Source organism: Cupressus sempervirens, chromosome 8, assembly GCF_028749045.1.
Source record: "Cupressus sempervirens isolate cs-2001-9-10 chromosome 8, ASM2874904v1, whole genome shotgun sequence".
In the NCBI taxonomy this organism is placed as follows: Eukaryota; Viridiplantae; Streptophyta; class Pinopsida; order Cupressales; family Cupressaceae; genus Cupressus; species Cupressus sempervirens.
The window spans coordinates 160,084,699-160,111,085 of NC_143125.1; the positions used below are offsets into that span (position 1 = coordinate 160,084,699).

The window sequence follows — 26,387 nt, forward strand, 5'->3', positions numbered from 1 at the left end:
ATATGTTAAGGTCCGTGGTTGGGAGGTTAAGCCTATGTCAACACTCCTCCTCTTTGCCAGATGTCGAGGCTTGAACAACACATCGTCAGTTAATTCAGTTAACTCAGTATGTATCCTAAATCTTTTACTTGCATGTACCTTTATATTACTTGAAATGTATAGTCATAGATGTGGTTGAATTGATTTCTATCATTTAAATTGAAATCGTAGAAATCAATTAAGGAAGTTAATTTAGTTGTCTTTCATATGAAATGGATATAGTCGTTATTTAAATTGGGATTTATAGTTATGATGTATTGTTTCTCAACTACTTCATGTCATTCCGTTATGATATTCGGTTTAAATCCTAGAATATGTACTTGATTTCAGCTTAGTAAAAATGGTATGTTACAACTTGATTGTCTGAAACACTATAACAGATAGCCTTCTCAGGCTACTCTGTGTCATTGAAAAATGCTGAAGGTCAGATCAACATGTTAACAAAAACTACTGCCTACAATAATTTCGTTATCATGAAAGGATTTTTCAACATAAATATCTTTCAATTCCATTGCTCATAAGAGTGCTGACAAACTATTTTGTAATGGAGATCAATATTACATCAGGACACTATGTCAGAAGAAAAACTAGTCATGTCAATCAAATCTTATCACAGAATGCCACCTTACAAAATAGAAAATAGTAAGCTTATATCATTGAGGAGATCAATGCTCTGCTGTATTGAACAAACAATACAAGACATCAACCCTGAGCTTAGGCACATTCACAATAAAAAATGAATGCAAAAGAACTTGTGTCACATAGAATCGTTGGTACTATCTGAATGATATGAATCGAGGAACTCTTAATTTGTCTTTGAATGAGGCCTTCATGAATCATCTAAGTCTTTATTTATTCAATAATGATGCATGTTAGCAAGAAACAATCTGTTAATAAAAGTTAGTATTTGTGTCCAAGAATAATATCCAAGTTGAAGATTGTAAGATATTATATTTCTTGTAGTCAAGGCAGACTAGTCACTGTTGAGAAAATTGTGATCCAGAAGATACTTCAAAGCCATACTACAAGTAACAACTGAAGGCAGCATCATGGAACCACCATACATAATCTCTTTCAAGGTGGGTATGTCCACTGTCAATACTTCAATAACCTCTTCAACATCCATTGGGCGAGGCATTGCATCTTTCTGTAATGTGAATTGAGCAGCATAAATAAGGTCAGATATCTTTAAAATGCAAATTAAAAGTAAGCCAAAAAGGATAATAATTTGAAGCAGGAACATTTTTTTCATGTGTATATATCTTTCAGCTATTTAGGAAAGTGAATCCACGACCTTAGTGATCCTATCTAAAACAAGCAGTTAAGAAATGCTCCTACAAATCAATAGTAAAGAACAAGCATCCACCTCAGGGTTCAAGAGAATAAAAGGAGTGAATCGGTTGCGGCACCATTTTACCTGTTACATAACAAAACAACAATTCTCAGTAGCCCATTAATATTGTGATGACAAACTTTTTACCTTACTGGAAAACTGTTAAAGTGGATAAAACCTCTAAAAGACCGGGATGATCATCAGTTATAAGCTTCACTAGGTTTCCTCCTTTCAGTTGTGCCTGCATACGATGATATACACTTTTGCTCAATATTTTGTTATTGTTCCAGCTAACTCTTTGTTAAAACTTCTTACCAACCATAGCATACTAGCAACATTGCTGCACATAAATGGAATACCTATGAAGATACAAAAAGTTTGCATTTCGATCTGTTTTTGTAATTCTTAGTTGATCCTAGATAGATTGAGTTCCTGCAATTTATTTGTTAACAATTCAATAAAATGGAGCCAAATCACTGCATGCCACTGTATTTCCTAAATATAGAGTAACATACCTTGCAACAACTTCCATGGTGCAGTCTGAGTGCTGAAGAAATAAGTCAGAGTCTTGAATAGAATTATTATTTTATAATAGATATATTGAGCCTAAGGTCTTCGTTATACTAAGTAAAGGAACTTAACTAAACTTCAAACTCAAAGCACTAGTCTCTGATGTCCCAGCCTAAATGCTGCAGTGATGCGGATTCCTGCTAGGCATGTCCCCAGGGCTGGGACCCACCTACAAGCAGGCAACCATGTGTCCACGAGGGGGTTAGCCAGCGTTGACAGTTTGTTGGGCCAAAAACTCCAATCTTAACACTATTGGCACCATTCACCATCAATCCAAGCTTTTGGCGTAAAGGTTGCATTAGTTGGTATCAGAGCCGATGTCTTGAGGTCAAGCTCTGTAGAATGTGGTTGGTTGTGATGTCCCAGCCATGTTGTCGTGGTGCAGATTCTCACTGGGCATGTACCCAAGGCTGGGACCCACTCACAATTGAGCAACCACATGTCCACGAGGGAGCTGGCCAGCATTGGTACTCTGATGGGACGAAAACCCAACTCTTAATGCTGGAGGGCACTATTCATCATCAATCCAGGCTTTTGGCATAGTGGTTGCATTATTCTGTAATGATCCCAATTTCTGGTTGAGTTGATCAGCCTTAAAATATTGAATAAATAAATGAATTAGTGAAAATTTTAAATAAATGTCCCAAGAGCCAACTTTGGTGCATGCGAATTTAGGCAGACTTGGAAGGGGCTAAATTAATTATTCTGGCTGAGCCAACATAAATATACGCACGTATAAATATAGGTTAAATGCTTCGAAGGAGGCATTGAAGAATTCACTAAGTAGTTGCATTAAACAAATGCAATGATTGATCTCAGGTGCAAACCTGAGACTCTCGTCACAGGTAGGATGAAATACCTACCAAAGTATCAGCTCAGGTCGTATATTGCCAAACCATTTCCAAGTTGAGGGGTTAACTAGGTGAACTCCCTCTGATTACGGGTTCATCATTTTGGCTGTCTATCTACAGCAATCAAGAATCTCAGGTGCAAACCTGAGACTCTCTTCGCATGTAGAATGAAATCCCTACCAAATTATCTGCTCAGGTCATAACTTCATTACTATCACACCAAACCACCAGTGGGTTTGCATAGCATTTCCAAGTTGGGAGGTTGACTAGGTGAACTCCCTCTGACTACAGGTTCATCATTTTGGCTGTTTATCTACAGTGAGACCAATAAAGCATTCACAGCCTAGGAAAGAGGCAGCAGATCAGCATAGTTTGTCAGCCAATCTAAGTCAGTTTTCCTTTAAAGCATCTACATCATATCTGCTAATCTGATGGGGGAAACCACAGTTAGAAAAGCATCGGAAGATCCACTTCATAGCTAGAACATTGCAGGGACCAGTCTAATAGATTCTTGTAGCCCAGATGGTGTAGAGCAATTCAACAGTATGGATTTACATATCTTAAAGCTAAAGTTGCATAGTTGAAATAAATCTGATTGGTTGTACTGAATGATTGCATTAGGTGATTGTTTACTCAGAAAACCTGTCTGTAGCTATAGCTAAATGAAGAGGCCTAATTGTTGTGTATCAATTCCCTCTGAGTATTGTTGCGAGGTTTTCGCACTATCATCCCATTGCAAATGGGGACCCCCATTTTTTGCTTTAGTGGTAGGTTAGTGGTCTTAGGGAGTCTAGATAGCAACAAAATTTTCAGGCCTTGGGCCTTAGTCGAGGTTGTTAAGAGGTGGAGATGCCATGAGTTGAATGGAGTTGTCATGGTTTTGTTAGGGAGAGTTTTGAGAGGTTGAAGGACTAAGCATGGCATCAGATTTTAGAAAATTCCCAAGAAAGGGTGGATTCCACCCTCTTTTTGGAATTCAGTCTCAAACACACTCTCATTTCCAGCCCTCCAATCAAGCTTTCAAGGTATAATACGACAAAGAGCTTGCAGATTTGAATGAAGTAATGTGAAAGGGGGGGAGTTTATGAGTTTGAATACAGAGAAAATTTTGTGACTTGGCTGAGAATTCGCAAGAAAGGGCAGATACTGCCCCTTCTTAGGAATTCATTCCCAAACCCAGTAGAATTCTGCCCCTACCTTTTTGGCAAGATCCCTTGATGCGATCCAAATAGTTGAAGATAGCGAAAATATGGAGAAGATATGGCTTAGCAAGCTGGAGTTTGAGTGGAAACAATCAAGTTTTGAAAAAAAAAAATTTGTCGTTGGTAGAAATTGTGTATCAACGGACAAGTCCCTTCGGGAAGATTCTTGTTATGTAGCCGACGGGTTGTATGTGGCCAACGGACCCCTTCGAGAAGGTTCTTCGGAAAGTATTTATACACTCTCTTGGGTCATTGTAAAGCATCTAAGCACGAGATATCATCAAGCATAATGTAATGTTCTGGCCTATGCGAATAATCTAAGGAGTTCTGTTGTTCATGTTCATTATCTGTGTGCATTTCTTAAATAATTTATGCCGTAAACATTTGGCGCCATTGCCCGATGGACCTAATACGATGACAGGCAAATGAAGACTAAATGTCGAATCAGTTGAACAAGAATAAGAATAAGTTGAAGGAAAAGGACGAATTACACGCAATGCAAGAAAATTTAATTTTGGCACAACAAGCTGAACGCAAACGGAGATTTCAGCAAGTTACCGACGGACACAGAAGCATTGAAAAATTATTGGAAGAGACTCTACAGTGGCTCGATTTGGTGGAAGAAGCAAGGGAGGAGTTTTTGAACCTGTATACGCCGAGGGAAGAGAATCCAGACAGAAGGGGATTGACTTGCACGGCTCGGAGTGCCGAGGGGGCACGAGCGTGGGGTGAACTCTTCGTCCGAGATATACTTCCGAAACAGATAGCTTCAATTGACGAAAACCCTTCTTTATAAAACAACACGGGTATCGAAAACAATGCAGGTGTTGAAAACAATGCGGGTGCCGGAAACAGCGCGGGTGTTGGAAATAGCACGGGTGTTCGAAACAGCACGGGTGGGCAGAACAGCGCGGGTGTGCAGAACAGCACAGGTGAGCGAAACAACGCTGGTGTGAACAGTACAAGTATACAAAATAGCGCGGGAGTGCAACACAGCACAAGTACACAACAAAACCCACAACATCCAGTAATAATGGCAGGACCAAAAGAAAAGTTGCCTAAATTTGATGGTGAAGGAAGCGCCGATCTGATTCGACATTATAAAACATGTGAAACGATCTGGAGGGCAAATGGCATAACAGATACAAACTAATAGATTCGACAGTTTCCCGCTACCCTACGGGGTGTTGCCATTGATTGGTTTACTGAGACAGATCCACAAAAGTTAAACAGTTGGGATAATATTAAGAAGGAATTTATTGCAGAATTTCAAATATTGTGGGACGATAATGAGATTGTAGCGGAGATATTCAATACTAAGCAGGGGAAGAATAAAACAATCCGATTCTTCGCCAGGAAGTTGAAGGACTTGATCAATAAAATGGAGAATAAGTCGGCTGATGGGCTACAAAAGAGATGGTTCATTGAAGGCCTTCACCCAAAGTTGCAAAAGAAGATGAAGATCGTGCCACCATCAACATACACTGAAGCGTACAATCGGGCAATGAACCTCGAAAGTGAGCAGAAGACAAAGAAGAAGAAGAGTACCTCGTCCGGTTCAGATGACGACGAACCTTCAGGAGAAGATAGCAGTGATGATGAAGGCAGCAGCAAGAAGGTCCGCGCTCTTCAAAAGGACATGATCTGGATGATGGAGTTCAAGAACATGCACAAGGAGACTAAAGGCAATGAGCTATGGTGCACGGAGTGCAAGAAAGAAGGCCATACGAAGGGATCTTGCCCGAAAGATCAATTTTGTGAGATTTGTCAGATCATGGGACATTCGATAAAGGAATGCCCTTTCAACCTGAAATCAAGAGAACCACAGCAAGTGTTCCTCACGCAAAAGTCGTCCGTGTCAGGAGGGAGTGGAAATACCAGTACGAAAGGTGCCACATCGGGTGGATACAGAAATAACCAGCGTGGTCAAAACAACAACAGCAACAACAACAATAGCGGTAACAACAATAATGGCGGAAGGAGTCGAATTCAGTATGATGCAAATGACTGGCCGATAGTTCAATACCACACATGCAATCTGTGAGGTCACTTCACCCGAGAGTACACAAAGGCAAACACACCGAAGTTGCTATGCCGATGGTGTGGACCTGGCAATCATGACGATGCTAAGTGCCCAAAGTTTGGAGTAAACTTGATCACCGTTGGGACGGACGAGGAAGAAGTTCTGGCAATCACTCGAAAGCAGGCGAAGCTATACCCCAATCCGACAGAGGAAAAGAAGAGACTGGAGGAAGCACAGGCAGAGATCCAAAGAGCAACGGCACACCTGAAGGACACAACTGGTACCTCCACACGGAACTGCGCAAAACAGAACATTGTACGACAAATATTACAAACTGAGGTACCCGTCAAGATAAATGATTTGTTGCTCACTATGCCTCAGCTTCAATCGGCACTCACAAACATTGTTTCCGCTGCTAAACTACCAGGAGAACATGGAAGGGAGCAGGAAAGTGGAGCAAGTACAGCAGACAAAAAGGAGAAGGAAAGTGGCGCAAGTGCAGAAGATCCGATGCTGTTAGCCCTCTCATCCAGACGCCATCTGGCAGTCGTTGAAATGGGAATTCTCGGGACTATATTGACGGAAACGATTGTGGATGAAGGGTCCGGTGTCAATGTGTTACCCGAAGACACCTGGAAAAGGTTGGGACAGCCGACATTATGGCCACCTACATTCCAGCTGCTAACAGTCGATCAACATGAAATCAAGCCATTGGGAGTCCTGACAGCACAACCAGTGATGATTGGAACACAGCCATTCTTGTTGGATTTTGTCGTGATCCCACTGAAACGGAGAGGATATGATGCCATTCTGGGCAGGGGTGGCTGATACAAGCCAAGGCAAAGCACAATTGGAAGAAGAATACTTTATCACTTGAAAGCAAAAGGCGGAAGTACACCATCGATCTACACACTCAAATGGTCGGGGAAGAAGCTCTATCATCAGATTCCCAAGAAGAAGAGGATGAAAGGAGGCAGAATATGGAACTAGATCAAGAGGGAGTCCTACGGTTGGAAGGAGGATCGACAGACGACGATCTAGATTCGATGAACGGTCTTTACCACTAGTAGATAGAGGACTACGAACTCTTTCCAAGCTGTAATATGTTAAGGGTCGATGAAGGTGAGAAAGAAAAGAGAAATGAATTTCTGAAGGAATACAAAGAATCGGAAGAAGAAAAGGCGATTTCGGCTGAAGCTGAAGGGAAGAACACACAATACGAACCCAGAAGAAGGAAAGATTCCACCGTACGACCGCACAGAAAGAAAGTGCTACCTCGAACCACGGATATAGCAGAAAGGTGCCGGCAGCATGGAAGACACATCATACGATTTGCACAGGAAACAAAGAGGAAGGGTTTAATAAAAGTTGCAGCAGTACGGAGTGGAGGTGTTATTGATGGCAAGAAGGGGCAGCTAATGGAGTCCATGGTACCAAGCTTCGGGAACAAACTGGGCGATATGGAAAACCGAATGGAGAGATTGTGTACCTTAAATAAACTTGATGAGTGACGATTGCAAGCACAAGGGGGCACAGAGGTAACACCTAACAAGCATAAGGCGTGGCACGATAAGTGCCTGAAACTGCACAGGTTTCAACCCGGACAGTGGGTGTTGAAGTATGATGGCCGGAACGAGATCAAACCAGGCAAGTTCAGAGTCAAATGGGTAGGACCATACAAAATACGGGAAGTTGGTGATAATGGCGCGATCAAGTTATGGATGCTCGATGGGAAGGAAGTATCGGACACGGTTAATGGGTTAGAGTTAAAAATCTATCATGAAGGGAATAGTACCCCGTCGATGAGCAATTGAAGAAACAAATTTACAATTTTTTTTTTTAAAAAAAGAAGAAAAAGTGAGAATGTCACCGTACGAGTTTTAGGGAAAAGAAGCACAATCGTTGTACGGGTTTTTTAAGCCAGCTAGCGTACGGATTCTAAAAGCCTACCCACCGTATGGCTTGGAAAAGGAAAGGTTATGCACCGTACGGCTTCATATCATACGAATTTTTGGATGTTGGAGATTGACGTACGGATTTTTCCACCGTACGGATTTGTTGAATAGAAGTACCATACGAATTTTCACAAAGTTGATGTATGTTGAATAGAAGTTACCGTACGGATTTTGAAGGATGAGGAAGGATATTGCTACAGTATGGATTTCAATGGATAAGTTCCCTGTGTGCTTCAATATGAATTTGCAAATTTAAAGCTTCCAGTTGCGTACGGATTTTGTAGAAGGGAATGTGTAGAAATTTTTGAAGATTGAAAGACTTGGCGTACGGAATTGAAAGATTAAAGTTCTGTTTTAATATTCTCAGGGCTTGGTGTGAGGAAGGGCCTTCCAAAATTTGGGGTCTGGGCATAAGGCTTCTGCAAGATATGGCATTCAGATCTTGAATGACATTACAGGTTATTGCATAAGGAATTGGCGTACAAGGTTAAGGTTGTAACATAACAGGGGTGATAGGAGGTTTTCTTGAAAAAAAAAAAAAATGTCGACAAATCAAGAATGCTCAGAATGAGTGATGGATGATGCCAAAGGGAAAGGAAAACATCAGCGGTTGCCAGAAAGAGTGTGGGGTCAAAAGAAATCACAAAAATAGTGTGTTATGCAATTTTGTGTGGGTTTCAGAGTGCTGATTCGCGCTCCCCTAGGACCCCGCGGGGGCGCTACCCCTTGACCCCACTGGGGGCGTTGCCCCCTAAACCCCCAGTCATTGCGGATTATCAATCGTGGAAAGTATGACCAATTGATGAGACCTAGAGCTGCTGCAAGAGGCACTTGGAGGTGTTGGACGTGAGGCTGTCTTGGTGGATGCATATAGAGCTCGGAAGGAGCTGATCATCCAATTGGAGGCAATACAACGACACTTGGCTCAGGGTACCCAAGAGTTGGAAACGGAGAAAGCAGCACGGGTGGCTATCAAGGTCAGCTAAGGAAACAGTATTGTGTTAGCAAAGGCTACATATGCAACATGGGTTGGAGACCAGTTTGGTGCAGGCATGGGACGAGCGTGAAAGTAATGTGACAGAAGCAGATTTATCTTGCTGTACTTAGTCAGTTAATGAATTTTGTTTGTTAATCATCTCAGATATTTTGTAATTGTCGTCCAAAGACGACTTTTTCTTTTGGGGGGGATGATGTCGTTGGTAGAAATTGTGTATCAGCTGACAGGTCCCTTCAGGAAGGTTCTTGTTATGTAGCCGACAGGTCCCTTCGGGAAGGTTCTTGTTATGTAGCGACATGTTGTATGTGGCCGACGGACCCCTTCGAGAAGGTTCTTCGGAAAGTATTTATATACCCTCTTGGGTCATTGTGAAGCATCTAAGCAGGAGATATCATCAAGCATAATGTAATGTTTTGGCCTATGCGAATAATCAAAGGAGTTCTACTGTTTGTGTTCATTATCTGTGTGCATTTCTTAATTAATCTATGCAGTAAACAAAAATAACATCAGGTGAAGGAATCCAATCCTTCTTGGGAGAAAATTCCCAACCCAAGAAGATTTCTACCCTCTCTTTTAAACCAATTCTTTGGTGTCAGCTTAAAATTGTGGAAGACACAGCAAGATTATGGAGAGGAGGTGGCCAAAAAGGGCTGGGGTTTTAATGAAAGTGGCCAAATTTTGGAAATTTCCCATGAAGTGTAAGAACCTGCTCCTCTTTGGAAATCAATTTCCCATCCACACTGAATTTCTGAGCTGAGTTTTAAGAAGAAGATTGGAATCTGATCAAAATCTATAAGGGGATGCATGAAGTCTGATTCACATCTGATCATAACGAGGGGCAAGTTGTGAGCCAGTCAACATGATTTTCCCAAAAGAGGGTAGATTCCGCCCTCTCCTGGGAATTTTTTTCCAAACTCATCTGAGTTCCGACCTTTAAATCCAGCCAAATTCCTATCAGCAAAGCACGTTTTTTTAATTGCAAAATTGAAATTATGGTCAAATTGGATTGAAGTTTCTCAACGGGGGTGAGTTCATGATGTTGTGCTTGAAAGAATTTCCCAAGAGAGGGCGAATTCCGCCCTTTCCTAGAGATTTTATTCCCATCAATATGCAATTCCCACCCAAGCATTTGGGCAGCAAAGTTGGCCTTGAGGGAGGTTTGAAATTCAAAAAATCAAAAACACATTTCCTTATACAAGTCGGCCTTTAGTGAGGGTGAAAGCTGTGAAACGAATTAAATTTAATAAAATTCTTGTTGGTCTAATTACCTACAGGTCTGCCTGCATTACTAATGTCTTTCATTCCTATAAAAGCACCCTAGCGAATTCCTAATAGGAAGAAGCCAATTTCTCTTTTAGTTTTTTGAGCAGCGAATTACACATAAGGAGCAATGATATTCTACTCATTGTTTAGAGGTCAAAGGGGGGAATAGAAGACTAATCTAGGATTGCTCTTTCAGCCCAAAGCCCATTCAAAGTTCAGATTTTAACCACATTTATTTCAGAGTTGCAAACAGATCTAAACTTAAAGAAATTTTGGAAAGGAGTCCAATCTCAAATTTGGGAGATTTCATAATGGCAATCAAAAAAGACTAAAAATTTTTTTTTTAAAAGCTTTATTTCATGAAAATTCCAAGTCTTCTTTCATTTGTTCACCAATTTTTGAACTCAATGCTTTCTTTCTTTTGATTTTGGCAGGGTCAATTGAAAAGGAGAGAAATGAGGAAGGCTAGGGGATGCTCAAGACTCCAATGAGATGATACAAGAGGAATGTTTCAAGATCAAAACTCCAATCTTGAAAAATCCCAAATGGGAAAGAATTCAAATCATCTGATCATCAAAGGAAAATCTAAATAGAGATAAAGGAGGTTCGAGATTAATCAAGGTTCACAAGTGGCACAAGTTTTCATCAACTTGTATTTCCTCCTCAAATCCAAGCTTGTATTGAGGATCCCACCACATGAAGATATCACCGCGATCTCAAGTCCAACCAAATGCACAAGTTCAAGTTCAAAGATGAGGATTAGAATGTTCACAATGCCAAATCAAATCGGGCCATGGGAAAATCTGCAAGGATGGAGGTGATTTGAGGAAAGCAATTTGAAAGCAAGAGTCATCACATTCATCCGCAGGAGTTCGTTGTTTTGGAAGAGTTAATCAAAGTTTGGCATGTCGAGAGTTACTTTCTAACGATCGAACTAGAAATGGCAATTTTAACAAGCACATTCCACAAGACATGATTAAAAGCACATTTTCTTAAATGGATCAACAATATGAGGATGATGAGGTGGCACCTAGTTGTTCTTGCCAATCAGAAACTTCCAATTTCAAGCACAGTCAATCACATTATACCAAGTGTCCTGTTCTCTCATTGGTTGGAAAAAGCTTTGTATTTCCTTGTTGGCCCATGAATTGATGCCTTCATGCAATTGGTTGTAAATTTGTCAACCCTAATTAGGGTTATGACAATTAATCTCAGCCATTGATCTTTGATCAATCTTGGCCCTTCATTGTAATGGAAAATTGATATAAGGCCAAGGCCTTCTCATTTGTAAAGAGTTAGTCATTAGATTAGAGGAGAGGCATTAGAAGGATTAGGAGATTAGAGTGGGCTAGCTAAGGGAGAGACTTGATAAAATTGTTGCTATAATACTTTTCAAGGTGATTGATAATTCATTGTTGGTTCTTAATGGAGAATTACTCAATATTACTTTTAAGTGTTGCATGGTTTCCTCACTTTTTCACTTAGATTAGATTTATTTTCATGTTGAAGTAGTTTGGTTGAATGGAAGTAATTGTGGATGTTGTTTGCTTAACTCTAGCAAATCCAAGCCACTAGCCTCTTGCTGATGTTAGAAGTGTCTTTTTTGTCGTAAGCCGATGATTGAAAGCACTTAACTTCAGTTGATTTTCCATCTTTAGTTTGCATCCATTTGATGGGATTGGAGAGGGGTTATTGATTTGAAAACCACTTGAGTGTTCCTTATAAGCTTGCACTAGGTGGGTGGAGTGCTGATTAAGTTGCGTCTATTAGAGTCCAAGTTCATCCATGTTTCCTTTCATTCCTAGTTAGGGGTAGAAGTAGAACTTTAAATTGAAGAGGAGGATTGGTAAATCAATGATTAGCGTAAGTCCCCTAAGTGATAACCAGCATATCACATTATTCACTGAGTGGGTATCCATAATTACTTTGAAGTCATTTCATGATCTTACTTTACAAGCTTAGCATGAGAGATGACCTTATATCAAGAAAGGATTGAACAATTGGCGTTTCACTCTGAAACATCGAGTTTTGATTCTGCACATTGTAGTGGAACAAAACTCACATCAACAAGTACATGTACTAATGTGCATAAGCATTATATTTGAATCTGATTAATATTACAGAACATTTGCAAATTTTATTGTGACAGATTACTTTCCTGAATATTTCCATTCAAAGTCTAAGGAAGGATAAGTCACCATTGACAGAATAAGTAACTGGATGAAAGTATCCACCCTGTCTGCTAAGCCTACTTGCATACAAAAATGTTACGGATGCCATCAATCAATTTCTGTACTTTTAATGTACTGTTGAATTGGCAGGTTAACAGTTTCAACTCCATTCAAGATCTTATGAGTCTATGACAACAAAATAGAAGATAAAATTAACATGAAATGACTCACCTCTTCTGAAAGCTCCTTCCTTGCACAATCTTCTAAAGAGGAGTGTTTTTCTGACAACCCGCCACAAGGAACTCCATACATGTAACAATTCCCTCCCTTCACACAGCAGAGAAGTTATCAGCGGATTTTCTTTAAACACTTGAATGCACCTACTTTGAAATGTTTTTAACTTTTTAACACTTGGGAGGCTGGTACGGTTAGAATGATCTGCACGGTGAGCTTCCCTTCAGCTTAGATGTCCCAAGGCTTATGGGACTCACAACTGGCCTAGGGGCAAGCCTCAAACTTAATAGTACCCTGTTGCATACTAGGCAGCATCTCAGTCTGTTTAGCTTTAGAGTGAATTATGCCAATATGTAATGCCCTCTAAGCGATTTCTCCTAATGCCTAGCCCAATTGATGCTTCCATGTTGCCCTTTTATCAGTAATATTCTCTGTCTCACTGGCAGTATTGTAATGTGGTAAGCTAAAATTCATAAGGTCCATGGTAATCAAGAAGAGTCAAACAAACTTGAAACTAGTTGGCCATTTTACCATGCTAGGGTTTCACAATCTAGAAACATGAAGAACAAGAAACACTCGTACTCTCTTTCGGCTTCCATGGACTGCAACTATTCTCCAGAGCCAGAAAAGGACCATTTATAAATAAAGTTAACTGAAGACATGGAATGCTGCTACTGGGATGTCATTTTGAAATAGACTGCAAGAGTATCTAATTCAGTGTATGGTTATATTACAATTGAATAGAGTTGCTAGGTGATGTATGGAAGAAAGGCATGGTAGCCTTCCTGGGGACTATGCTTATATCCTAGTTTTGTAGAAAGATTGTTTTATATCACCACTCGTAACCGTCATGACAGACTATTCCTTACATTTTCCGGTCGGCATGCTCGTGATTAAGAGGTAAGTAGGGGATGCTTGCACCAAAACATAGTTCTAATCTCCTGAAGGGACTGTCTACTTTCCAGTCTGTTTCCTACTCCCGTAAGCAAACCCTTCTTAAGCTTTAACAAAAAAAATCTTGATGTTTCGAGACACAGCAGCGTCTTTGAGGACGTGCGAAGACATGGAGACGTGAGTAAGCTTGTTTCAGATCATAAATAGTCTAAAGTTGACCTACCTGAGCATATTCCTTGATAAGGGTAACAGATCTTGAGAGCGAATCATATGGAAATACGGCACAAAAATGGAAGGAAACAGTCTTTGACCCAACGATATCATACTGTACAATTTTCCCCTTGCAGCTGCCAGAGTCTGCCGCCGTTTCCTCTCTTGGGGGATGCTGGAAACCATTGAAAAAAAAAAAAGGGAAAAAGAAAAAGTAAGCTGCATTTGTGGAAAAAGTTCACAGTAAACAAAACGATTGTATGAGTCCATAAACACACCTCCACAATACGATTGTAGACATTCAAATAACGAGAATAACAAAGCTCTTCCTACAATCGCAGCAATCATCGTTAAAATTGCAAACCAAACTAATCTTTATATTACATGAATCGATTGCGTATCAGGTTTGATCAATGTGTCCATTGCAAACTATCAGAGATATGAAAAAAGGTATTGGATTTTGGAGACTTCGAAAATCAATTTTCAAAGGGGTTACCTTCAAAATTTTAAATCCTGAATCGGAATTCGGTGGTGCGGAATGAGAAGCAGAAGAAGCAATTTGCATTGCTTGTGCAGACATTTGAGATGAGTGACACCTGGCTGATTTTCAATTTTTGTTCAGTATCTGACTGTCCGCTAGCGAGAAAATGAAACGTTGGTATATGAGATGGAAGCATTACCTTAGAATTTTGTCACACCAGTGTACCCATGGAGAAAGCATGTTTTATTGTAGGAGACATAATAATGAATGGAATTCTAGGGAATGTTAGTGAGGAGCATTTTTAGTTCCTGCAAATGCTAAAGGAAACTAATGGAATCACCACTATGGTAGTTCTATAATCTAAAAATTTTATTAATATACTATGTTTGCAAAAAGTTTATTAATTTGCATTTTTTTCAAAATCGAAAAATATAATTTTTTTAAAACTTTATTGGCTCATGATGGAAAAGGCAATGAAAAAATTTAATTTTCTTCAACAAAAATACAACTATTTTTTCCAACACCTCTATTAATGCAAGCATTAATTGCAACTTTATCTTTTTTTGTGACACGTGGATAAAAAAAAAAATTTAAATAATCATTTTTGTAACACCTCTATTAATGAATGCATTAATTTCAATTTTATCTTTTCCACATTTGTGATCAGTGGATAAACTTTTTTTAGAAAAGACAATCACTTTTAATTGATGTTTATCTTTGTAATTTGTAAAATGTTATTCAAATATAGATATTTTAATCAAATATAGACATTTTAACTCTTTTAAATTGTCAATTTTTAAAAATTATTTTTTATATAGTTTAATTTTATATTTATTTTAATTTTAATTTGTATATAAGCTTAAATTAGAATTTAATTATTTTTATTTTTACATATCTAAACCAATGCTTTTAATAGATTTTCTTTTATTTTTTATTTTTATATATAATTTTATTAGATTATACATTTATTTAACATATATAATTTTTACTATATTGATATTTTTAATTTATACTTTAAAATACATAATATTAATTTTGTATCAATTTTAATAAAGTTCAAATTGTTTAGCTTGGTATATTATCAACTTTATTTATTATAAGTGTGTTTGGTTTTTTTTAAAGCATAAATATTATTTTTAAATTACTTTATGTTTATTTATACATTAGATTTAAACTTAAGAATATTGTCCAGCTTCTACAATTGGATGAATTTGTCACTTGAACAAGATATATCAAAAAATTTAATAATTGAAATTAATCAATTTAACTCTTTTTTTAAAAAATTATACAATTTTATCTATATCTCATGTATAATTAGTTGATAAATATCTTTGGTATGATAAATGTTCTTTAGGGATTCACCTTAATTTGACTAGTTGTAGATTGGATTGGATTGAATTCCCCTTGATTTGACTTGTTGTAGACTGGATTTGATTCACCTTGATTTGACTGGCAAACCATGACCGGAGAATAAGATGGTTTATAGAAAACAAGATGGTTTAATGGTGTAAGACACTTTCCGACTAGAGGCAACTCCAGAAGATATGTAGACTCTTATTTTAATGGTCATTTTTACTCTATATTGTATAAGACCTATTTGGCTAATGTAGATTGGATTAGATTCACCTTGATTTGACTGGTTGTAGATTGGATTGGATTGAATTCCCCTTGATTTGACTTGTTGTAGATTGGATTTAATTCACCTTGATTTGACTGGCAAACCATGACTGAAGAATAAGATGGTTTAATGGTGTTAGATAATTTCTGGCTGGAGGCAGCTCCAAAAGATATGTAGACTCTTATTTTAATGGTCATTCTTACTCTATATTGTATAAGACCTATTTGGCTAAAGTAAACATAAGAGAAAGTAATAAAGCCACAATTTTTAAACAACTATTGTATTTTCAATAATGGTTAAGTTATATGTATAACCAAATGAATTGTAGTATGCCATTAACTAACTAACACTCCACAATTTACACCATACCCTCAGCTGAACAATGAACAGACGAAGTGAGGAATTTGACCTATTTGGCTATGGGAAACATAAGAAAAAAGAATACGACTATATTTTTATTGTAGCTATTATATTTTCATAAATGCTTTAGTTAATCATACGCCCAACTGAATTGCAATCTAGCCAGATTTAATCAACCACCCAGACATAATCAACCAATATTCACAATTGGTTTTCTCACATAAGCTTGCAGACGATTTACCATCAAGTATATCTCACTTACCCTATGAAATAATAATAAAAAATTATATTAAAGCTAAACAAACACCATTAAAAAAATGCCATTAAATTGTTTAGAATTAATAATATCACAATCAGTATTTAGTGCTAATCTAAAATTATTAGTTTTGATTATTGTCCCTATTTGTTGGGGGTACTTTTACAGCATTGCATATGTGAATTATAAGGATCAAACTAAAAGAAATCGTGTAAAACTTTAATTAATATAGAAAATTGAATTTTTAATATGAACATACAGAATATTATTTTGTATAAAAAATAACTATACCGAAATTATCAAGTGACTAAGGTCATTTATAGAATTTTTCTGGTAGTGCCCCCCGAAACATGGATAATAATCATGAAAATCCATAGTAAATGATTAACAAGTTCAAATCAAGCAACCGATTCTATTATTGATTTGACTGGCAAACCATGACCAGAGAATAAGATGGTTTATAGAAAATAGGATGGTTTAATGGTGTGAGACAATTTCCAACTGGAGGCAACTCCAGAGGAAAAGCCTATCGACTAATTATAAGCATGATTAAAATTTAATTTCTACATCCAAAAATATTTTTATTTCCATTCTTTTTTTTTCACTTTCTTAATTTTTTAATATTTTGCCTCTTTTTTGTACGCACTTAATTTTGTTTTGTTTTTTTAATGATTATTTATATCTCTTAATTTATATTTTTTTCAAATATTTAATGGACCATTTATTATACTTTAAATAAACAATATATCATATTTATAATAAATATTAAGATCTTGACATGTAGATGGTTGTCAAATTTAACTTAGAAAGTAAATGTTAACATTAACACACTCAGACCTTCCCACTCCACCCATTTTGCTATTGTAGAATGTCTATCGGCATTAATAAGATAAGCATAATCAAATAAATTCTTAATACTATGTCGTAATTTCTCATCTTATCTCGTTGACATTAAAATTTACTTTTTCTTCTTCTATATGAGGTTCCACCTTGACCCATCATAGCATAGTCGATACATCATAATTCAATATTTGATACACTTTTGACTATTTAAATAGGGACTCATATTATTTGATGTCATGTGATGATCTATCTTATATTGATTTTGCTTATGAGGTTGACTAGGACTTGTCTTATATGCTTTGACGATATATATATATATATATATATATATATATATATATATATATATATATATATATATATATATATATATATATATATATATATATATATATATATATATATATATATATATACAGTTGTTCATTTTTATGATGGAAATTGAATGATGATTAGATTCAAATTGTTAGATGAGTTATTTTTTAAAGTTATGTATTGATGTTGATGAATATATCACGATGTTCAAATTCTACGAGTATTTTATATGAACATTTCTTTAGAAATTAAAAAAGGTTATTTGAAATTGAGTTATGAATGTCAAAAATTCAATTATGTAATGTTGATTTGATGTGTGTGTGTGTGTGTGTGTGTGTGTGTTTTAATTTTTCTTGGACTACTGATGTTCAAGTTTAGTGTGCACAAAAGTAACCATGGTATTAAATTGGAGAATGAGGGCTAAACCTATGTGCAATCTTTGAAAGTCAAGGTTTTTAAATCTATTGAAGAGATTAAAACTTTCTTGTGATGTGCTTTATTTTTAAACATGATTCAGATGTATGTTATTAGATTAGACTCATTTTCTGGTTTAGATACATCACCTGTATTATGAAATGTATTTTAATAGTGTCACTTGACACTTCTAATTGTTGGATACAATCGATTAATTATGTGTTGTCTTTGATGTTACACAAATGTCATATCAGCTGATAGTCAGTGCATGTCGAGCTCACTTGGTCAGTGAAGATAGTTCCCCTAGTTTACTGAGCATTCCTGAGTTTACTCTATACAAAAGGCAATATCTACCGAGATCACTCAGGCGATGAAGGAAGTTATGCAGAAAAGAGTTCACTCGGTTAACAAAGAAAAAGTTGAATAGAGTCAGTGCTAACCAAGTTCCCTCAGTTACTAAAGGAATTTTGAAAGTTTGTAGTGTTAACCAAGTTTCTATTGGTTAACACAAGAAATAACTTCAGAATTAGTTCCTACCGAGCTGGGTCAACTACCAAAGAATTTTTTCTTATTTTGGCATGTAAAGCTTAATTAATTTACCTATTGACTCTAGCTAACTGAGGTGATGAATATAGGTTATTCCAATTTGTATTTGAACCCAGTTGACAATCTGGAAGGTATAAGTAAAAGGTCAAGTTGTGATTTCAAAGGTGTGATATGCAAGTTGAATGAGTTGAAAAGAGATAAGAAGAGAGGAAGCGAACTTGAAGGATAAGCATATATCATTGTGGAGCAGAAAAGTATTATTTGATCAAGAAGGATCAAGTATGAGCCAAAGCAAAGATCTGTAATCAATAGTTCAGTTGCATCACAATCAGGCCATTTCATTGTTACTCTCTAACCATTATAGTAGTGAACTAAAATCTCTTAACAGAGTTGGTTTAATAGCCATTCGTAAATCCTCTAAAAAGGTGGCAATTCCATTGAATTGTTTCAAGACCTCTTACAAGGCCACTCTTAATAGGGTGATTAAATCCTTTAACAGGGTCACACCTAAGAGTGTGTTTTGTAACCTTTAACAGGGTTGGCTCTTAATAGGGCTCACTTCAAAAGAGTGAAAAACAGTAACTAGTTACATTGGTGGTTTTTCCCAAATTGGGTTTCCATGTTAAATCCTGGTGTCTCATGTGTTCATGTTATTTATTTCATGCTTGCAAGCAATTACTGATAACATCTTAAGATTTGCCAATATAATACACACTTTGCATTTACCAAGTTACAACAATTTATGAATGCTTACCGAGTATCAGCAGTAATTAGCTTTTCCCAAATTTGGTGGTTTTTCCCAAATTGGGTTTCCATGTTAAATCTTGGTGTCTCATGTGTTTATGTTATTTATTTCATGCTTGCAAGTAATTACTGATAACATCTTAAGATTTGCCAATGTAATACACACTCTGCATTTACCAAGTTACAACAATTTATGAATGCTTACTGAGTATCAGCAGTAATGAGTTTTATTAGTTTGAATTTTATAGTTGACATCTAAGGGATCTTGGATTTATTTTAATGGTAATTGATTCACCCCCCCCCCCCTCTTAGTTACTCCTCTTACATTTCCAACAATTGGTATCAGAGCATTTGGTGCTTGCAGAGAAGGTTTCAAGGACCTATGCCAAAGACTAGGATGTCTTACAAGAGAGAGATTCCAAAGCTAAACAGAGTCAGTGATTCATGATGCAAATATCTTGATGAAGAATATAAAACTCCCATTGGAACATTATCAATTGAAAATATTGTTGAGAAAAAGAATCATAACATCATGATGATTGACATTGCATCTACTCTTAGTTATGTTGAATTTGATGAGGTCAAAGACTATAAAACTACTTTTGATATGTGGAACAAACTGAAAGAAATCTATGGAGGTGATGACAATGTAAGAAGAGCCAAAGAAAAAAGCCTTAGAGGGTTATTTGTTCAAATGAGGATGAGAGAAGATGAAAATGTTGCAAAATATGTGGAAAGAATCAAAGCCAGTGTTAGTGCAATCAGAGCATCTGGAGGAGAAATCAAAGAAGAAACTGTTGTAAGTAAAATTCTCAGAACTTTGCTTCCCATCTATGCAATCAGAGTATCTGCTATTCAAGAAAAGAGATGTGATCCAAATAACAAGATAGGCTTGGATGCCCTAGTAGGAAGATTGGCAACTTTTGAACTAGACAACTTTGACAACTATATTCCTACTTCTAAGAATATTGAGTCTACATTTGAAGCTAAACTCTCACTCAAAGAAAAAGGCAAGAAAATAAAAAATAATCAATCAGAAAGTGAGGAAGAAACTAAAGAAAGTTCTAATAATGATCTTGAAATTGTTGAAGCTCTACTTGCAAAGAAATATTCCAATAGCAGAGGAAAGTACAAAGGTAAAATCCCTCTAATCTATTTTCTTGTGAAGAGATTGGTCATATTGTTGTTAGGTGTCCAAACAAAGAAAGGAAGGAAGAGAAGAAGAGCCACAAGTATAAAGGAAAGAAGGAATTCAAAGGTCACAAATCCTACAAAGACAAAGGTAAGAAAACTTTCTTTATGGCTAAAGATTATGATAATAGTGAAGATGAAATAGTGTATATTGTTGTAAAAGATGAATCTGATGATGAAGGAGATAGGATGGCACTTGTCTATCATGTTAGCAAAAATGACACATAGATCATAGATAATGGATTTTCTCACCATATGACTGGAGACAAAACTAAGTTTGAACATTTTGAACACTATGATGGAGGTAGTGTAAGGTTTGGAAACAATGAACCTTGTTGCATAAAAGGAAAAGGCTGAATCTCACTAACCAATGAACTTGTATGTGACAATGCCTATTGGGTTTAAGGACTAAAACATAATTTATTGAGTGTGGCATAGCTGAACAACATTGGATTCAAGGTAGAATTCATGAATGGCAAGGCGAAACTGCTAGATAACCAAGGAAATCTGATTGGATCAAGCAGACAAACAAAAGGTAACCTATTTTATCTTGATCTTGGTGATTGTTCATATTTTATTGCTCAAGTAGAAGAAAGTTGGCTATGGCATAGAAGACTATGTCATGTGAACTTTGATAATATGGTCAAGATTAGCAAACTCGGAAGAGTGAGAGGTCTACCTAGTTTGAAGAAACCTAATGTTGGATTACGCAAAAATTGCCAAATTGGTAAAATGGGAAAGACTAGTTTTAAAAGAAAAAATTATTAGTCAGAAGATGTCTTGGAAATCATGCATACTAATTTATGTGGACCCATTGGAATAGAAACTTATAGTGGAGAAAAGTTTTTCATTCTTTTTGTTAATGATTATTGTAGAATGATGACTACTATGTATCTAAAAAAAGTCAGAAGTTTTTGAGAAATTCAAATGGTATTTGGCTAGAGTAGAAAAGGAAACTGGAAAAAGATTGAAATGCTTAAGATTAAATAGAGTTCGTGAATTCATCTCAAATGAATTCAACAAGTTTTGCATTGAAAGAGGAATCAAAAGACAAGTACCAACCCCTGGTACTCCTAAGTAGAATGGAATAGCTGAAAGAAGAAACATTTCCATTATGGATTGTGCAAGGACATTAATGATTAAGAAGAATGTTGTTATCAAATACTGGAAGGAAGCTATCAACACTACAATTCATACTTTGAACCGAGTTTAGTTGAAGGACTCAAACAAAACTCCCTATGAACTATGGTATGGCTACAAACCTAATGTAAGTTACTTGAAAGTATTTGGCAGCAAATGTTATATCTTGAAAGAATCTAGAAAAGGCAAATTTGATGTAAAAGGTTATGAAAGTATATTTCTAGGATATTCCTGCAGAGGTAAAGCATAGAAATGTCTGAAATTATCCACTCACAAAATCATAGAAAGTGCACATGTGAGAATTGATTAGTTTGCAAAAAAGACTAAAGAAGAAAGTAAAAAGGAACCAGAAGATTATAGAAGATTTGTCTACTATGAACCTGATACATGGCCAAACACATTTGACAAAAATGAGACTTCATCTCCTGAGCTCTCCAAATTTCCATCAGTTACCAAGTTGCAAGAAGAGGAAACCAAGTTACAGGGACCCGAGTCACACTCAGAGGCTATCGAGTTAGTGCATACCGAGTCTGAAGAACCTAAGCCACAGATAGAAGGACCTAAGCCAAAAGTTGAAATTCAAAATGAAGATAATGCAATTCATTCAAAAGTCAAAGAACCTGTATTGACTAAATATGTTAGAAGGCATCATGCACCCGATCAGATCATTGGAGACAAATCTGATGGAACAATGTGAAGAAGCAAACTAAAAGGTACATACATGTTTACTTGTTGAATTTGAACCTAGAAGTGTTAATGATGCATTGAAAAATGAAACTTGGATTGAGGCTATGAATGAAGAAATAGAATAAATGGAAAAGAATAAAACTTGGACTCTTGTACTTAGGCTCAAAGACAAAAATGTGATTGGTACAAAATGGGTATTCAGAAATAAGCTGAATGAAGATGGAAAAGTGTCAAGAAAAAAAGCAGGATTGGTATGTAAAGGCTATTCTTAAGAAGAAGGTATTGATTATGGGAAACTTTTGTCCCTATTGCAAGATTAGAAGGTGTTAGGACTTTACTAGCTTATACAACTCACAGAAGATTCAAAATATATCAGATGGATGTTAAATATACATTTTTGAATGGAATTCTTGTTGAGGAAATCTACATTGAACAACCATAAGGTTTTGTTGATCCAAACAAAAAGGATATGATCTACAAGTTACACAAAACCCTATATGGTCTCAAACAAGCTTGTAGAGCTTGGTATGAAAGACTACATAACTATTTGATACAGATTGGTTTTCAAAGAACAAATGATAATAACAGCCTATACATCAAGGAAGGATTAGATAGGAAGATTGTATTGGTAGAAATATTTGTGGATGATACTCTATTCACGAGAAATGATGACTTATGCAAAGCATTTTTAGAACAAATGAATAAAGAATTTGAAATGTCCATGTTTGGTGAAATAAAATTCTTTGCTAGATTGCACATACAACATAACATATATGGTATCTATATCACTCAATCTAAGTACATCAAAGAGATACTCAAGAAATTTGGAATGGAAGATTCAAAACCAGTTGGAACACCCATGTGTACTAGACTTAAACTTACCAAAGATGATGACTCCAAAGAAGTAGATCAAACCTTATACAAATCAATGATTGGGAAATTATAGTATGTGGTACATACATGGCCTGATATTGCCTTAGTAGTTGAGATATTAGCAAGATTCTCAGCTAAACCTAGAGAAAACCACATGATGGCAATTAAAAGAATCTTAAGATATCTGAAAGATACTGAAGACTATGGATTATGGTACAAACTTGTAGGCAAACTTGACCTAAAAGTATTTACTGATGTTGATTGGGCAGGAAATCTTGGTGACAAAAAAAGCACTAGTGGTGGAGCATTTTTTCTTGGTAAAAGGTTGGTATCTTGGACAAGCAAGAAGCAAAATTGCACATCCCAATCCACAGTAGAAGCAAAATATGTAGCAGCAGCAATGAATTGTTCTAACATTGTTTGGTTCAAACAGTTGTTGGAAGGAATGAAGGTTGAAATCAAAGAGCCAATAGTGATGTATTGTGATAATACCAGTGCAATCAACATATCAAAGAATCCAGTGATGCACTCCAAAACAAAGCATATTGCTATAAAATATCACTTTGTAAGAGAATTAGTATAGGACAAAGAAATTAGATTGGAATATGTGCATACAAAAGAATAAATTACTGAGATATTCACCAAGCCATTACCTAAGAACGCATTTTTGTATCTAAGAGGTAAGGTAGGGGTCATTCCCATATCTAAAACTCACTAGATAAAGTTAGGTGATGCATCAACAAGAACAAAGTTGAAGATCAATCAGTTGATGCAGTATTGACAAGGACATATTGCAGATGAATCTTTACTCAAGGTAGATTGGCACTATTCATAATTGTCTTTGGCATGTGTTGTCAAAGAGGGAGAAGTTTATTGTCATATCTTTCTGAAATTTTGTAGAGGGAGAAATTAAGAAGTCCCTTCATAGAGGGAGAATACTATAAGAGAAGTTTCTACATAAGATCAAAGAGGGAGAACCATTTTGACAAAGGGAGTCTTATTCTCATAATTTCATTGTGTTATGACATGTTGTGTTGCCATCAATGCCAAAGAGGGAGATTGTTGGATACAATTGATTAATTGTGTGTTGTCTTTGATGTTACACAAATGCCATATCAGTTGATAGTCAGTGCATGCCAAGCTCACTTGGTCTATGAAGACAGTTTTCGTAGTCTACCGAGCATTCTTGAGTTTACTCTGTATAGAAGGTAATATCTACCGAGCTCACTCAGGCAATGAAGGAAGTTATATAGAAAAGAGTATAAACCAAGCTCACTCAGTTAACAAAGGGAAAGCTAAATAGAGTTAGTGCTAACTGAGTTCACTCGATTACTAAAGGAATTTTTTAAGTTCACAATGTTAATCGAGCTTCTGTTGATTAACATGGGAATCACTTCAGAATCAGTTCCTACCAAGCTAGGTCAATACCAAAGGATTTTTTCTTATTTTGGCATGTAAAGCTTAAAGTACTAAGTTTTCTGGATTCGATTGTGTGTGTTTATTTCATCAACATTTCGGATCACATTACATGATCCATCATTAGGATAAGAAAGTGCAGGATAGTAAGATATGATGATGGATCATGTAGTGTGATCCGAAACGTTGATGAAATAAACACACACAATCGAATCCAGAAAACATAGTACTTTACAAATGGATTGTGGAAATCTGTTACTGTTAAATGTAAAGCTTAATTAATTTACCTATTGACTCTAGCTGACTGAGGTGATGAATATAGGTTATTCTAATTTGTATTTGAGTGGACTTGACAATCTGGAAGGTATAAGTAAAAGTTTAAGTTGTGATTTCAACAATGTGATATGCAAGTTGAATGAGTTGAAAAGAGATAAGAAGAGAGGAAGCAAACTTGAAGGATAAGCAGATATCCTTGTGGAGTAAAAAAGTATTATTCAATTAGGAAGGATCAAGTATGAACCACACTAGAGATCTATAATCATAAATTTAATTGCATCACAATCAGGTCATTTCATTGTTACTTTCCAACTATTGTAGCAGTGAACTAAAATCTCTTAACAGAGTTGGTTTAACAACCATTTGTAAATCCTCTAACAAGGTGGCAATTCCATTGAATTGTTTCAAGACCTTTTGCAAGGCCACTCCTAATAGGGTGATTAAATCCTTTAATAGGGTCACACCTAATAGTGTGTTTTGTAACCTTTAACAGGGTTGGCTCCTAATAGGGCTCACTTCAGAAGAGTGAAAAATGGTAACTAGTTACATTGGTGGTTTTTCCCAAATTGGGTTTCCATGTAAAATCTTGGTGTCTCATGTGTTCATGTTATTTCTTTCATGCTTGCAAGTAATTACTGATAACATCTTAAGATCTACCAATGTAATATACACGAGCTACATTTACCGAGTTACAACAATTTTTGAATGCTTATTAAGTATCAATAGTAATCAGTTTTATTAGTTTGAATTTTATAGCTGACATCTAAGGGATCTGGGATTTATTTTAGTGGTAATTGATTCACCCCCCCTCTCAGTTACTCCTCTTATATTTCCAACACTAATGTCTATGTGGAAATGACATCTTTGTTGTGATGTGGAGCCTAATCAGATTTAGAGATTTATTCGGTGCAGTTTTCTCCCCATATTTCTACGGGGTTTTGAAGATAGGGTCAAGGGGCAACACCCTTGTGGGGTCCTAGGGCAACACCCCCAAAAAATGACCTTATATTGTAAATGGTGTCGACTACTATTTTTTCTATTATTCTAGCCCTAATTTTGTAAGCAATAAAAAGCTTGTATAAAAAGGCTTAGGGTTGGGGATTTTTATAATATGTGATGTGAAAATTTGGTTCTTGCGATGGTATTGAGATGTAAGGAATCATAGATTGTAATTAGGTTGTAATCACTGGATCATAATAATATTGGACTTGTTGTTGGTGGACGTAGCCCAAGGATTGGGTGAACCACGTTAAATCTTGGTGTCTTGTGTTCTCTTATGTGCCATCTATTATTTTCTAATATTGGTTATATTTGCATGTAACTATTATTTTTGTCTAAGGTTAACCCTAACAATCTCAATTAGGGCTTGGCAAGAGACACATGACCTAAGGTTAAACCTAATAGGGTACCTAAATCAAACCCCTTGATAATAAATGTCATGAGAGATCACATCAAGATGAAATTTGAATGTAAAGTTCATGGGCA

General features: G+C 36.3%; 1 protein-coding gene across 5 annotated transcripts; it reads right to left on the reverse strand.

Annotated features, from left to right (window-relative positions):
- Positions 1 to 669: 669 nt before the first annotated feature.
- On the reverse strand, positions 670 to 14,572 carry LOC149542051 (uncharacterized). 5 transcript variants are annotated; one of them, XM_089797085.1, is made up of 8 exons: positions 14,423 to 14,572; positions 14,239 to 14,338; positions 14,021 to 14,071; positions 13,756 to 13,917; positions 12,636 to 12,731; positions 1,551 to 1,613; positions 1,406 to 1,456; positions 670 to 1,186 (listed from the first exon to the last, which is right to left on the reverse strand). In XM_089797085.1, the coding sequence occupies exons 1-8, from the start codon at positions 14,461 to 14,463 to the stop codon at positions 1,013 to 1,015; spliced, it is 738 nt and encodes a 245-aa protein (XP_089653211.1). In that variant the 5' UTR covers positions 14,464 to 14,572; the 3' UTR covers positions 670 to 1,012. The 5 variants fall into 5 exon arrangements, with proteins under 5 accessions (XP_089653211.1, XP_089653213.1, XP_089653215.1 ...); XM_089797087.1 differs by having other exon boundaries at positions 14,239 to 14,342; positions 14,423 to 14,562; XM_089797089.1 differs by lacking the exon at positions 14,021 to 14,071 and having other exon boundaries at positions 14,239 to 14,342; positions 14,423 to 14,562.
- Between the last annotated feature and the right edge of the window lie 11,815 nt (positions 14,573 to 26,387).